This window comes from Fundulus heteroclitus, chromosome 11 (assembly GCF_011125445.2).
Source record: "Fundulus heteroclitus isolate FHET01 chromosome 11, MU-UCD_Fhet_4.1, whole genome shotgun sequence".
NCBI classification, from domain to species: domain Eukaryota; kingdom Metazoa; phylum Chordata; class Actinopteri; order Cyprinodontiformes; family Fundulidae; genus Fundulus; species Fundulus heteroclitus.
The window spans coordinates 29217325-29234059 of NC_046371.1; the positions used below are offsets into that span (position 1 = coordinate 29217325).

The following is a 16735-nucleotide window of genomic DNA, read 5'->3' on the forward strand; positions in this document are numbered from 1 at the left end:
TAATTTAAGAAAATTCTTAATGAACTTTACACCTGAAGTTACATGGCTGTGTTACTGAAGCTGTGTTTTCTCTTTATTAATTTTCATAGATTAACAGAAAAACATATGGTAACATATTAGGGCAATATTGTTTCTTCATGGTAGTCGGTAAATATTTCACAGCGACATGTTGAGAGAATGCTGCACAGAATATCTTACGCCTACAGCATGACACTGTGTTACTCTTACTCCTATGTTGTTGTTGTTGTTGTTTTCTGAGAGTATAATACCACAGCAAGCATTGTTGTGGTGTTATACTGTTTTAAGGTCATTTTAGGTACTTTTTAACTGCCTTAAAAAATGCATGTGCTAAAGTTGTGTTGCATCTAGTAGTATAAGAGTTAAAGGATAGTAAACATCATATGTCAAAAAAGTGTAAAAAAAAATAGTCAAAACTAAAAAATAAATGTACAGTAAAAAACACACATTTTATATAAAAAGGTGTAGTTTTTAAATTTGAAGTCAGCCCCAGACATCCCCTCTTCATTTAAACAGCCCATTAAAATTTAAAAACTAAGAAACTAGCTGTTGCAGTTTTAAATGGAATGTTATTTTATTCTTTTCCCAAGAAATCACACTGTTCAACAATCCAGACTCTTTTTTTGCCAGATTTTTTTTTATGTTGCGCACCAAAGTCTGGACTGCAGAAAGCTCTGTACAGCGCCCAGACTTTTCTACAATTAACCCATGCTAATATATTGAATGTTTAATATATATTTGTTTGAGCAGTGTGTCACTGAAATATGAACGGCCTCTCCTGAAAGGACACTGACTGGATAGCGCATGTGTTGCTACTAAACTTCTGCATACTTTATTTTTTGTATTGATGGTACATTTCCAGATTAGTGAGCTGCCATAACCCATATATCACAGATATATACTTTTGAACTGTGTGCTGCTAACAGGCTGGATGATGTATTTTCTCTTTAGTATGGAAGACATGACATCTGCTGTATACAAAAAGAATTTCAAATTTTGATCCATCTGATCACAGAACAGTCTTCTATTTTGACTCAGTCCACTTCAAATCAGTCTTGGCCTAGAGAAGACGGCAGCATTTATAAATATAGTTCACATGTGGCTTCCTCTGTGCAAGTTGGAACTTTAACCTGTATTTTTAGATGGCACAGGCATCCAAAAAAATCACTCCTAGCCTCATCCTTTGCTCACAGACATTTATCCAGATTCTTGAAATCTTTGAATGATATTATGTATAAAACAACTGCACATGATGGGGTATATAGTCCAATCTCATACTGATCCATTACTACATATCCTTTACTTATACAGTCTTTTATAGCCGCTTCTTTTCTTTTCAAATGGAGGAATTTCCTAGTTTAAACACAAAATGTTATTATATCCCATTATTATTAAAATGTGGATTTATTTAATTAGATTTAATTTTAGATCACATTGTTTTTATTCACATTTTACAAAATGCCCCCATGTGTTTTTTTAATTGGGGCAGGACATTATTCTAAAAGGTCAAAAAAAAAAAAAATTGAAATAATCTAAGACAAATACATCGTTAGTAGTTCACATTTTAAAGCATAACATTACACAAAAATATTAATTTAATGGCAATCTCACCTGTAACACAGAGTGTCCGACTGGACTGTTTTCTGAAACTTCTGCATCATATGAGGACTTTTCAAACTTAGGGGAGTTATCATTAGCGTCGGTCACAACCACTCTAAGCAGAGCACTGCTGTAGCGCTGAGGGTTCCCTCCATCCACCGCCTTGATGGTGAGGTCATAAGAATCCTTTAACTCGCGGTCCAAATTGCCGAGGACGATGAGCTGTGGGAGTTTTCCTCCCCTGTCATCAGCCACTTGTAAACCAAATAGGGTTGCTGCATCTGGGCCTGCAGTCAGCGCATAGTCAGCCACTCCATTCCTCTCAGAGTCCCTGTCAGTGGCTAGAGGTATGGAGAATAATGCCCCCATGATTGTGTTCTCAGGTACAGAGATGGTGAGCACAGAAGAGGGAAATTGCGGGGTGTTGTCATTGATGTCCTGTACTTCAATGCGTCCTTCAATAAGTCGTGGGCTCTGGTTCTGTATCAGATCTGTCACCGATACTTCAAATTCCAAGTAGCATGGCTTGCCCTTAGCCAGGGACCGACAGTCCCGGAGGGTCTCTCTGTCTATAGGAATCTCTGTCGTGAAAATGTCTCCTGTCTTCCCATCAACTCGAAGGTAAGGGGCACCCACCTCTAGCTTGTAGAGGTGACCCGAATCAGGCAGCCCCTGGTCTGCTGCCAGGCTGCCTATGAGAGTGTTTGGGGGCTGCTCCTCCTGGACTCTGTAGAGGATACTGCCGTCGACAGAGCCACAGTGCAGCGCCACGACCCAAAACAATACTACTTGTAAATTCAGTTCCATTAGGTCATCAGAAGATCAGCCTGTAGAAATGAAGAGAGGAGAATTTGGGTCAAGATGATGAAGATGATTTCTCCCCAGAAATCCCACTTCAGCATTCTCCTTTACTTAGTTCCTGGCTGGAGCAAGTTTCACAGGAAATAATTACATATTTTATCTTAAAGTGAAATCATAGGGCACATATCAGCAGCTCTTGCACTCCAGAATTTAATATTTAGTCAGCAGGGAAAGGGAGAAAATCATTACATTGTGTTCTGGTTGCTGTACGCCTATAAAGTTATTTAGTTTTTGTTAATACTTTGTAGAAACCTAAGCAAACCTAGAGGCAATGGAAAAAAGTGGTATTTTTTTAAATGCAATAACCACATACCACAATGGTTTTGTTTCATTCCCAAAGCTTCAATGAATATCTCTGCTTTATGAATTTCATGTGGAAATTAATGTCAGAACATGAAATTAAATCTTGCAAGCTTACACATAAAACAAACTGGAAGGCCAGTGTGGATTGTTTCAGCTGAATAATCAAATAAAAATGTAATACAAAATCTCACAACCAGAGAGACTCATTATTTCTGTATTATACCATTAGACATTGACTGGGGGGAGCTGTGTGAGCAATGTATGCGTGTGAGTTTCTGTGTTATGGGTAATTGAAATCGGAGCAAATCATTGAGGTTAAGCATCATGGTCTAGTGCTTTGGAAAGCTTAATAGTGGAAACATTTTTAAACTTTATGCATGTGCTCTGCATCAGGGGAGCGTACCACCAACCATCATCATGTCTTGCTAATGTTGATGCCTTCAGTGCCTGCTGTGAGTAATACAGTGGGTTTGTGTTAGTGATGCACTGTTTGCACTGTTTGCATATACAGATCAATACTGGCTCTTACAGCTCAGGGATTAGTCAGGCTAGACCGATCCATAGTCAATTCTGTTCTTTTGCCACTATTTTAACAGAATAATTTAATTTCCTTGTTTTTAGTTGAGCTGCTAAACCAAAGAAAAACTGAATGTTGCATAGACTGTTAAAGACCCGATGCTATATTTTGAGTCAAAGGCTGAAGCATGAATAAATAACAATTGTCCTTTCAATTGTTCTTCTAAGCAGTTAGGTAATTTAAAACAGTTTTCAAAAACAGAGAGCCTTTCGAGTCCCCCCCCCCCCCCACACACACTCTAAAATATGAAGTCACTATCATACATAGATATCAATTGCTGTAGACAGATAACAGATCTTTTTATTGACAAAATAGCCCGGTTACAACAATTTGTCAAATGCATTTGTGGCAGCTTATTGGTGACACAGACAAAATATATAGTGAGTGCTTTTGCTACCAAGATCATCTTTGCAGGAAATGTGTTCCCACACAGGCAGGGAGGACGGATTTTCCATCACCAACCAAAGAGAGTCTGTCCATTGGAAGCACTTCTGGACCCACACTTATGAAACAAATTGAATCTTGCACTTGAAGTAAGGAACAACAGAAATATGAGGGGAAAAGGACAAGATAGATCATCCGTCGACTACAACAGATAGCTTGAGCAAGGGCAAACAGCTAGTTGACAAGGCAACGGCACGTGTTTTTTTTTTTTTTATGAGCATGTAGTTAATCAGGTAAGAACATGTTTTCTTTTACCAATAATTAACTGTAGTAGTTTTTTTTCTTTTACCAATAATTAACTGTAGTAGTTTTTTTTTTCTTATCTGTGTCTGAGCCAAATGAAGTAGAAAGCATTTCACTGCAGGTACAGACTGATTGTATAGCATTGCGTAACATTAGCTTGAAGTGAGCTTTTAGGGATAAACAAGAAGTTGTGAGAAACTAACTATAGCCAGCGTTTCAGGGGTGTGACAGATGTTGTCCTTTGGATGAAATTAGCTACATTACTGTAGTGCAGTTAGCTACATTACTGTAGTGCAGTTAAACGCTCAGAAGTAAAACACAGGTTGATTATATGGAGAAAAGTTAGACTTGAGTAGCCACTGCATGGCTTCCTTATGTAGTAACACTTTTGTGGCCACTTTTTTGCATCATCAGTTGGGCTTTCTTCTAGCTTATGCTATATAGTTCTTGAAATTAGACATGTAAATCAATATAATTATTGTGAACTACAAGTCTTTCCATATTTGGAGAGGAAAACACATAAAACTGATGATGTGAATTCCATTGAAACAATCATGGAGAAGACTGCTGACTTGACAGATGTCCAGAATACATAATTAATTGACACCCTCCACAAGAGGGGTGAGCCACAAATGATCAATGCAAAACAAGCAAGCATATTCAACAATAGCTGAGTGGAAGAAAAAAATGTGGTAGGAAATGGTACATCAGCAACAGAGATAATCACAACAGTAAGAGAGTTAAGCGAAATCCATTCAGGAATTTGGGAGAGCTTCAAAAAGATTGGACAGAGGCTCAAGTCAGCACATCAAGAGCAACTGTGCACAGACAAATCCTATTTCAGAATTATTTCAGTGACAGGATGCTGCATCTTAGATGCTCAAAGGAGCACTTCTGCAGATCCTTACTCTCAGGTGCTGTTAGACCATATAATCTCTGCTGCACCCAAAAAACTTTGTTTACAAACACGCTACTGGTTCTACAGGTTCTTGATCCAATCAATAATTATTCACACTGTTTCTCAGATAATAATGTCAATTTGCACACACTTTAGCTTTTCTGAGTGTTTGCTTGTACAAACATAATTGTTGATAATATAATTGAAAGCAGATTAAGAAAGATCCATCCCTCTCTTTACATGAAATGATGTTCCATACAGGAATAAAATGTGTGTGATTAGAAAGCAAAGCCCAAATACAGAGAAATCCAAAGCGAAATCCCATTTCCTTTTGAATACATTGAGATTGGAAGTGCTGGTTATTGATGCACTAATTGCCTGTGTATTGATTTGTCCGCTTTTACATTTGGGGGTGGGTGGGTAAGTGGGGGGACCTCTAGTCAATGCTTTGTGTATGGTGACAGGGTGCCTGTGTCTGTCTGTGTTCACGAGTGCAAGTGGAACAGACAGGGAAAATGACAAACACAGCAAACAAACTGTCGTGAAACAGTTCCTGTAGTTTAGACTACCACTATTATTGACACTGCAACACCATTTAGGAATCTGCAGTTGGAAACGTTCAGTCTTTACCCTATTCAAGCAAGCCTGTGTGCTTATATATTAATAGAAAGTGAATATACAGATGTGGAAACAACAATTCCAATGACTTTCTTTGGCGATTACATCTGACAACAAATAGAGGCCCATTTCTCCTGGCCACTCTGGTAAATAGGAAAAACATGTGTGTAAGGAAAATGTATACTGATCTTCATAATTTATGAAACTGGCCATAAAATAGTTGCTCACATAATCGTGTCATAAATAGAGAAATAAATTAAATGTCAAAATCGACTGGAACAAACAAGGCTGGACACAGGACCAAGTTTATGCTACACCCACACAGGGAGCAAAGATTGGTGCGGGGTAGTAACATATCTCCAAGGTTCACTGTTAGAGAACTGCAGCAAACACTGGAATCTTTGGGTTATCAAGTCTCCATAATAATCATCCAACCTTGTGTACATGCAGATTGGTTGTCTGGGAGTAACGCTATAAATTTGTAGAAATAAACATTTTCTGTTTTACGAAAACAAATTGAAATTTGCAATTCTACTAAGAGTGTAACTAGATCTGGGTGCTTTGGTCAGATTCAACTAAGAGTGAATATTTCATTAAATCACACTCCAGGGGGGCTATGGTTTGACAGAAATAATAAATATGTAGAAAATCAACCATTCCCACTGTTAAGCACAGTGCACGGTCTATGATGTTGTGGGCTCTTCCAAATGCCCCGAGAGCCTTGTCACAGTGCATGCCAACATAGGCTCAAGTATGCTAAGATCCTAAATACAAAGCTCTAACGGACTCTACATGTTCAATAAAGCTAGTTTGCCATTGGCTCTTACAGCAGGATAATGTGGTCAAAATATGTCATCAAAACAAAAAGTGTGAAATACAATAAACCTCCTTTGATGGTCATCTCAATCCAAAGATAAAAGAGAAAACTTGAGGAGCGAGCTGAAGAGGATATGTTATAAGAGGACGCAAGGACTCAATCTCCAGAGAATAAGAAAAGTTCAATGTGAGATTATGTCTGTGTAAAATACATTTGATTTGATCACATTTAAATACATCTATATAATTTCTTCCATTTAAGAGTGATTAAATGTGCTTTTACTTTAAAAATTAATTTTTGTCTCTCAGTCTCTTTTGATCTAATATTGACTGTTGAGCTGAGTTCTTTACAAAATGGCCATTTAGATATAAAAACCCTAATTGATTGTATTATGTTTTGTTTAGCTGGAACTGTCCCTCAGCTATTACAGCCACTTCTAACATGAGCCGGCATGCTTTGATAGTGACATGATTGTTATGGTTGATGACACTCATGACTTAATGCCTTCCAGTTGGCCTCATGCCTGTCTTCCAGATGGCTCCGTGCCTGGCAGCCCAGCGAATTGGTGTTTTCATTTTCTTTGTTTACATTGAGGGTAAAATTCATGTTGTTAGTAAAATATGCTATCACGTGGTGAGGTCTCTTATCCGTAGAATTTCTCTGACACCATGCCTTTGAGATTTTATTTCCAATTCCGCCACTGTGAACAATAGGTCAAAAGTTCCAATGGCATCAAATGCCTTTCCCCAAAATACTTAGACAATGAAGAGAACCTCTACAGAGACAGGTGTCTGCTCAATCGTGTCAGACTTCTAAACCTGCTATATGTCTCCTAAATGTGTGCTACCTGCGCAAGAAAATGGAGAAATTGGAAGTGCTGAACACAACCTGGAGTGGCACTTTTTGCTTCTCAGTGCTTTTTCCTCAGAAAAACTTGGTTATCATCTGCCAGCCCAGATGGTGTGGAGACCCACAAGACTTACAAGCTGATTCGGGCAGATAACAAATCAGCATAAAATCAAACGGAGGAGCAAGAGGTTAGTTATTCCATGGAGCACAAATGTGTTTGTCTTCTTAGAGTCCCGACAACTGCCCTTAAATCAAATGTTTCACTGTGAGTTTCCTGGTAAAGGTCTCGGCTTGCGCTTGAATAAAATGTATAATAATAGGGAATATGCATGCCATTCAACAAAAAAATATTAAAAAATATTCAGAAGAAGACAGATGGAGAGAAAAATAAAATTCTAGCCTTTCGAAAGTCAACCTGAAACTGCCCAGAAGCAGGGGCAACAAAGAAAACATTTATTTTTCCCTTTCAGTGAACAAGCCATTATAAATGGAAAAGTTTTTGGTAGCTGCGCCACAGGTAAACGTTGACCTGAATAATGCTAGAGAAACTCTGAGTGTAGTAAAAGCAGTGCATCTACAGTTCACACTGTGTTTTTTATATATATATATATATATATATATATATATATATATATATATATATATATATCTGAAGCTGCTATAGTTCCAAAAGCAAATGCAAAGGTTTTTTGTTTTATTCATTCACAATTTGCTTTAGGCTAATACCGTTATTTTCTTTTAAAGCTGAAAATGCTAACAATCGTACATATATTAAAAAATAAATAAAAACTAATTACATGTGACCCACAGACGAAGACATTTTTGAAGAAGTACCACTTCTAAAACGATCGAAAGATCTATTGTCTAACCAAGGATATGGATGTAACACTGGCTTTGAAACAGCACAGCCACATGGTGTGATCACCAAATGGTCCAAATGGTTCCAACATAGACGGAAAACTGAAGGCCTCCCACAACACCATATGGAATTGGGCCTTCAAGGACAGCATCAAACTGTCTGATGTGAGGCATGCAGGAAGTGTATAAGTAGGGATTTAAAGCTGACTATAATTATCAAGATTCAAGAACACTGCCTGGTAAAAATCCAGGTTATTGAAACTATTGCAAGGCCACTCTATAGAGAGAAATTTTCATGAATAATTTTCAGCATAGACGTTGAATTTGAAGATATAAGAAAAAGGTAACTGACTTTGAATCTTCTTCCAAACCAGAACCGGGTGTTGTCAGCAACAAATTGTCTATTCACTGAATTGATAAATATGAGATTTTTGAGTTGCCAATAATCCGGTAATTATGTTTGCACTAATAAAACAATTGTTGCTGTTTTGTTTTAACTGAAAGCAGTTGGATCATGTCAAACATTTCAGCTCTAGCTACTGGTGTAAATATCATATTTTATTGTAATAAAAGTACATATAATGCATTTGACTGCTTCCACTCAAGAGAAATATCTTTAATCAGCAACAACTGACAAAAAGAACATTAAATAATGAAATAACAAAGTAAGTTCTGAAAAGACTTGAATGCCTTAATCCACATCAAATCCCCAAATCTTCATAAAAAAAGAGCAGAGGAAGGGAGTTATAAAACAATACAGTGTTTCTTTTAGTGATTAAGGAAATAAAAACTATCTAATGTGGTTAAAAAAAAAGAAAAGGTAATTTTGAGAAAAATTGCAATAATTGAAAGATGAACAGAAAAAAAAAACTTGCATTTCAACAAGTTATTTTGTATCATATTCTACTGCATCTATCTGATCTCTTTCCTAGCTTGCACATCTACCAGTTTCCGTCAATGCTCTTCAAAGACAGCATAACCCATTTAACAACCACTATTTCTCTATAAAGGCTACTCCAGAACTGATGTTGAATTTCTGGTCATTGTAAAGGAGGTGAATGACCTACCTTGCTCGACATGAAATCTAACCCGTACACCATCCAGATGACCCTAACCGTTCAAGACAACATTTCAACTCCTGTGGGTCAACAGTCAATGTCCATGCGCCGCCTCTAAGTGTGTGTTTTTTCTCGAGAGAAAGCTTCTCGGCACTAATGAAGCTCAGGTTGCCGAACCCGACCATAGCAATGACCTGTGAAAAACTTACTACATGCTACTTGCTCCTCCACTGACAACAGGAAAATACTGAAATATATTTAGCACTGCTGAGGACCAGATCCTGTTCATTCATCCTGACTCCAGGTCAATCTTTCTAAAACATAGCTACATGTCTCTTGCTACAATAATCTTTTCATTACCAGCACCTGTCAAGATGTGATTGGAAATCTTGTTTTCCAAGCAAAGCTAATCATCTCACTCTAAGAGTCAAAAAAATGAATCCTCCTATTATTAGGACTAATCATTGCATTATGTAAAATCAATCATCTGATTCAACCAATGCAGTACAAAAACAGTCCTTGAAATAACATCATACAAAGGAGCTTAATGTATTTCATTAGGTAATAAACTTCAAAATCACTACATCATCAGTGAAATGCAACTGCTATCGGTATCTGTTTCCTTTAAATGACATAAAGGATTGGGCTGGGAAATTAAGTGTTTAAAAGTTGTTGTTTTTTTTTTTTAGATCTAAAGCACTTCTTCTGGGTGGAGAAGCAGAGAGTGCTAGTAGCTTATTAAACGTGCTTTATGCTATTAAACGTACAAAATGGGGATATTTAATAAAAAAGGAACAATGTAATTGTGTTGCTGCAGATGTGTGCCTTTTCTGGTTGCCATAGAGACAGACTATCTGCGTCCCGAGTCAACTCAGTGACTGACTGGGTGACATTTACTCTTTAAGTTGGCCGCTCCACAGGTCCAGCAGAAAAGACTCCATTTACGCTCATGCCTCAGTTCATTCTGCACTGACGTGATGTGTGGGAGGAAAAATTAAAAAAGGCCATCTTTATTTAATAGATTGCTTTGATTTCATTGCCTTGCCTGTTTTGCAGCAACAGCAGAGAGGTTATTTTAATCTGATAGCAAAACTGAACCCCCTGGCAAAACCTGCGTCTTCACCTGTTACATGCAACAAATCAAGGCCGCCAATTCTCCCTGTAGGATGTGCTCATCACTGCTTAGCCAGTGTGGAGAGATTATGGCTGATTTAATGATTTTCTCCACCGATGTGGTTTGATGTATCGGCTGACTCTGCGCCTTTAGCTAGTATAACAGGTAAAATCCATTACCCTCCCAACAGCATGATTTATGATGGGTAGTATCAGAAGCTATGGGTCCCCCTTAAACAGCTGATTCACCCAATAGAATTTATTGCAAAATGTTATGACTGCACACTTGGACTGAGCGCTAAGCTACCCCCAACCCCCCCGGTCCTCTGGTAATGAGAAAGCGATGGCCTTTGGTTGGAGAGTATTTGCGGGGTGCATTGCCATTTCATTTAACTAAATGTAGTCTGAGCCACGCAAAAAAAAAAAAAAAATCACTGATGCTCATTGCAAAAACAATCACATTAACTACACTAAGATCAAAGAGGTTGCAATCACACATTACACAATTCTTTAAAAGGAATAACGTGTATAATGACAGTTTACGGCATTAATTGTCCTGCTTTTGTAAACAGACCAGAGCAAATGGACCAAAGCTGAAGCGCACTAAGCGACTGCTTACCATCAGAACCCCCCAAAACAGTTGAATGTTCACACAGAGGAGTGGTAATGTAGAAGATATAAAGCAACATAGGATTTATGGTTTGGTTGCTTGTAAGCCCATCACATTAAATTTGGGCCCTTCTTCCTGACTCAAAACGATCTGTATTGAAAAGCCACTTGAAAAGGATCCTTCCCACCAGTGATGGACGGATGGATGGATGGATGGATGGATGGATGGATGGATGGATGGATGGATGGATGGATGGATGGATGGATGGATGGATGGATGGATGGATGGATGGATGGATGGATGGATGGATGCAGATAGGTTTGTTGGCCTAGGATAGCATTAGGCTCATACCTACTATACAGCTAGTTCAATCCAGTGCTAGCTAAATACAACTTTTATACTTTGACCAGAGAACTTGCCATGAAGTCAATATGGACAGACAATGTTTTATACATTAATATTGAATATGAACTAAACAAAATAATTTTTGAGTGTTCTCTACTTTCATACGTGGGCTTTTTTCAAAAGTTAGTTTAATTTCTTCCACCATTCAAAATCATGCATATTTGGTTAACTGGCCACTCTAAAATGCCCCAGGTGTAAGAATTTCTTCATTTACAACATAAACATCTGCTAAGTCGTTTGCCCAGGCTAGTGTCTTCAACAGTCACATTTTGACAAAACAATTGGTCATAAAGTAATTGTTGACAAGCTAGTTATATTTTCAACTGAATTTGTTGTCCAAAACTTAAAACTTATACTAAACTAAGTTAGTTTGAACCTAACATTTTAGGCAGTTGTCCTTGTTTGTTTTACTGTGTGGTTAGATCTGCTTCTTTGCACCAAGAAGGTCCAGGGCTTGACAGGGCTTTAACATAATATTGCTAAATTATAGTAGAATGTTGATATCAATTGCAATGAAAGCACATCTTCTAGATAACTGTATTTATTTTCCATAATTGCAATGTTGTTGTTTTTTCAGGCTCCCTAAGCGTTATAATCTAGCTCACTAGATCTGAAAGGACAGTTGAAGTCCAGCCAAAGTGACCACATATATTATTGAGAAGCATGACACATTAAATATTAGACATTTAGATAGATAGATAGATAGATAGATAGATAGATAGATAGATAGATAGATAGATAGATAGATAGATAGATAGATAGATAGATAGATAGATAGATAGATAGATAGATAGATAGATAGATAGATAGATAGATAGATAGATAGATAGATAGACTAATTTTAGATGCATTTTGTCACATAGGGTGAAATTGGGTTACTGGCCTGCTCTGGTCTGCTCTGTTCTCTGTTTGGACGGCCATGAAACATCGCCTACAGTCCATGTGGGTACTTCGACCGATGGATATCACTATGTGGCACACGGACTATTAAAATGTGCCTGGTGGTCGGTGGAGTGGCGAGGAAGGAACAACACCCCTGACTCTCAGCAGAGGATGCGCTGATCAAAGAGCTGTTCCTCCCAATTAAAAGCGCGATTTTTACCCCCACCGTAAGAAAACTATACTCGACTCGGGTGACTGTATTTATTACGCGGCTTATTGTAATTATGCGCAGAAAACTGTCTCGCACGAGCAAAGAGCGCCATAAAGATCCCCCCCCTTCACTAATGATGGCGATTAGTGTGGTGTTTGCACCTAGATCAGAGCTAAAAAAAAAATAAATAAATAAATCACAGGCAAGAGAGGTGATACAATTGGATCGCATTTTCTGCTTCACAGAACCGTAATGGTATTATAAAAATGCAATCAACCCATCGGATTGAGGACTGAAGCGCATACACTCGTAATGTCACTCAAGTGCGCTGATACGGAGACTTAATGACTTCATGCCATCCCTCACTTGAGGCTGGAAGTTGGGTCTCCTCGGATGTGTCTTAATTGAAATGCATCGTCTAATCAATCACGCGGCGTATGCTGAATGTGGGCGACTTATCCGGACTGCTGCCTCTCTCCATCAGCACAGCATCCCATCAACCTGTAACACCTACCAGCTGCAGCTTGCCTATTTTACTGCACGGTGGACAACTTGTGGCATTTACTAAAAGCGCATTGGATGGCTCAAGAAGAAAATACGCGAAACCTCACCGGCGCGACTTCACTCGGAAAATAAAATGCTTTGAAAATATGTTTTCTTTTTACATTGTAAATACCTGAGCCGGAGACTTATGCGTAAGCGTTTATGGCAGATCTTCCGCAGCTTATATGTCCACAAAGGCAGGTCTCCAACCTTCCAACATCCGTCAATGAACCACTTAAAAATCCACTGGGCTGAAAAGGAGAACTTTCTTCATTAAATTCAGGGGATCCTGCGACCAACCCGTCGTCTGGTGGATCTTGGAACACGGACAGCTCTCCGTTCTAGTGAGGACGGTAGTGAAGGAGTTCGTCTTAGATCGGGTGCTGTTTTTTTTTTTTTTTTTTAAGACAAAGCTCTCAAATGAAGACTCTCACTCCGTATGGCCATCTTCATTCCGTGAAAGACACTTAACAAAAACAACAACAAAATAACAACCAAACAGCATGGTCCCTGCCAAAATACGCGCATCCCATTTGGTCCAAGTTTCTCCGGAGCTCAGCTGGCACTCTGAGGACGCACAGGATGTCTGAATGGCGGCGGCAGGAATTGCATTTCTGCAACGTTTTTGGAGCTACTATAAGGAGCCCATCTGAAGCATTTCCAGAGAGCAAGTGATGAGATACTGTGGGTATGTTAGTTGCTCCCCAGCTCTCTTCTCCCGTCTCTCTCTACTCATCGGAGCGTGGGAGGAGGTGGGGCTCCCACATCCACCACAGCGCACAGCGCACACAGCAACTTCACACTCAACATGTCAGTATTAAGCCACGGAGAGAAAAAAAAAAAAAACACTGCGCGAATCCATACAGTTTTAGGAATATCTAATCAAAGTGGGTCACTTCACAGAGGCGGGGATGCACCTTATTAAATGAGCGCATCATACAGTCACTGTGGATCTCTTATTATTTTCCACTCTGCAACTAAAGTGTAGGGAATGCATCATGGTGTAACAGGTATGCCGTGTGCACTGATAGTTTACTTGTTGATGTGCATTACATGTAAGAATGAGGGGTCTAACATGGGAGCTGCTTGGACACTGTTTATTCATTTGGCGCCACCCTCAGGCGCTTATGATAAAGAAGACGGGCAGACCCTGCTGGGGAAGTTAGAGGGATGGAATGTAGGCGTTGCTGTGCAAATGCACACTCGACAGTGGCCAGAACGGGGGGCAACGACCACCCAAATATTACCCGACCTTAGTGCCTAAGATTGTTTTAGCTTTTCAAAATAAATCTTACCGAATGCTCTTTATAACAAAAGCCTCAACATTCCATATTATAAATTACTGCAAATGTAGAATTTGCATCCTTCTATTGACCAAGCCTGTAACAGAAAAGGAATTTTAGCCTTTCAAAAATAAAGCTTAAATATATATTTGCTTAAAAGTAAAAGCCTTAATAGTTCAGAATGTCAATTATTGTAAAAGTAGAATCTGCATAATCAAAGGTTATGCCTAATGTACATGTTGCACTTTTGTTAATAAAGGTGTGAATATTATGGATTACCAAACAGTACCGCATTTGCATTATTAAATTGCAACCTCACTATTCTATTCGAAATTAGTTAAGGCCATGATGAACATGCATGATTGGCTTTTCAAAATAAAGCCTTAAAATACTGTTCAAAATGAAAAGCCTCAATACTTAATATTTTTTTTATCATTTCAAAGGTGGCATCTGATTTATTAATAAAATAGAAAAGACTAGAATAGAAATGCCTCTATTGTCCCACAGTTGTTAAATCAGGTGTGACAGTGGCAAAAGATAGAAAGCAACAGACTTACACACAAGTTTAAATAAAACACAAAAAAGCTACATTTTAAGTTAAGCTGTAGAAGAGAAAGAACTTATCAGAAAGGTAAAATATACTGTGCAATTATTAAAAGATAAATAGGAATATTCAGGTAAGAATAAGATGTTCAAGTAAAATATAAGAAAACCAAGTTATATACATCATTCTGACAATTTTCAGAATGATGTACAAAAATTGTGAAAAAACTGTGCAGTATGCACGATTATACAAACACTCCCATTGAAGCAAAAAAAGTATGCACTTAGACATTAGCATGTGAGAGACAGTGTAGATAATTCTTGAACACTCATTGAGTTTGTTGGGAGTAGCAGAGATCATAAAGTCTAGCAGCAGCTGGGAGGAAGGACCTACAGTAATGTTATGTTTGCACTGGTTCCAGGGGACATCCCAGGACAAACTCCTAATGAGTTTATCCAGCTACCGATAAGCTGCTGCTCCAACAAACCAAGCCATAGAAGATGGCTGATGCCACCACAGAGTCAAAGAAGGTCTTTTGGAGCAGTTTCAGTTTAAATAATTGCAAAAGTAGAATCTCCACCATTAAAGTGAACATCTCATGCTTTTAAATCCTTCCATTTTACATTTAAATCATATGTGGTTTACATAAAGCGATAGACTGGCGACCTGTCCAGGGTGTAACCCGCCTCTCGCCCATTGAATGCTGGAGATAGACACCAGCACCCCTCGCAACCCCACAACGGACAGATGTGTTAGATAATGGATGGATAAAGTGGAAGTGCAATACTTTGGTCTGAATTCCTTGTTATTGTTGCCCCTCAACCCCTCTTCTAATCCTGTTCCGTAGTGTGTCTGAGAGCAGCTTGTTATGGTGTGCTCTCTTTAAATAAACTGAATAAAATAATTCAACAACAGAAGACTTGTCCATCCAGCCTTACATGTGCGAGCCGAGTCAAAAAATGAACAGCTTAACTGATCCACTTGTAGTTTCGGCATCATTCAGCTTGGACTAAAAAAAAACACATAGTAGGGAAGAGAGAAAATTGAACGGATTGAAAAATATGACCCAAGCAGAATATAAAGATGTTTATGCAGCACCCATCATGACTACATTCAGATTTTCTGTACTCCTACAGCCTACCAGACATTCTGGCTCTGAAGCTCCACAACATGGGATTATCCACACCTCTCTGCTCCTGGATCAGTGACTTCTTCACCTAGAGACCCCCATTGGTGAGGATAGGGAAACACACATCTCATCCACTGATCCTCAACACAGGAATGCCACAGGGATGTGTCCTTAGACTAGCCCTCTTCACCTTTTTCACCCAGGACTGTTATGCTGCACCCCACAAACACAGTAGTAAATTTAGCAGACAGCACCACTGTAGTGGGTCTCAGGAGGTAATAATAGACTACAGGAGGTCCAGTAGGACTGAACACGCTTTACTCTACATACAGGGGGAGGTAGTGGAGCGTGGGGACAGCATTAGGTTCCTGGGCATTTGCATATCCTCCTACCTCTCCTGGACTGTGAACACCTCCCACCTGGTGAAGAAGGCCCGACAACGGCTCTTCTTCCTCAGGAAACTGAAAAGGCCTGGACTTCCCACTAAACTGCTAAAGAACTTCTACAGTGCTACCATATAGTGTTTTGTGTATCAGCATAACTGTGTGGTATGGCAGCTGCACAGTTCAGGAGATGAAGGACCTAGCACGGGTAATGAGAACAGTACAGGGGATGCCGTGTGCAGGATCTAGACTCAATTTATGCAGAACGAGTCCAAACAACGGCCAGTCACATCCCCACTGATCCCACCCACCCAGGCAATGCGCTGTTTGGCCCTCTGGCATCAGGTAAATGCTTCAGAAGCCTCAAAGCCAAAACAAATAAACTTAGAAACAGCTTCTTCCCAAGAGCTGTGAAAGGCAATCGCACCCTGATGGGAGACTGCAGTCCAACACTTTAAAATCACCCACACTTTTACAAGCCCGTCATAC

At 39.0% G+C, this 16735-nt stretch overlaps 1 protein-coding gene across 1 annotated transcript in view; it reads right to left on the reverse strand.

The window, feature by feature from the left end:
* The window catches only part of pcdh1a (protocadherin 1a), a 143370-nt gene extending 129722 nt beyond the window's left edge, over positions 1–13648 (reverse strand). The window contains exons 1-2 of the mRNA XM_012864738.3: positions 13041–13648; positions 1630–2444 (exon numbers count right to left, since the gene is read on the reverse strand). Of these exons, the coding sequence (XP_012720192.1) occupies positions 1630–2424 (795 nt within the window). The 5' untranslated portion in view covers positions 2425–2444; positions 13041–13648. The remainder of the gene's footprint in view (positions 1–1629; positions 2445–13040) is intronic.
* Positions 13649–16735: the final 3087 nt, after the last annotated feature.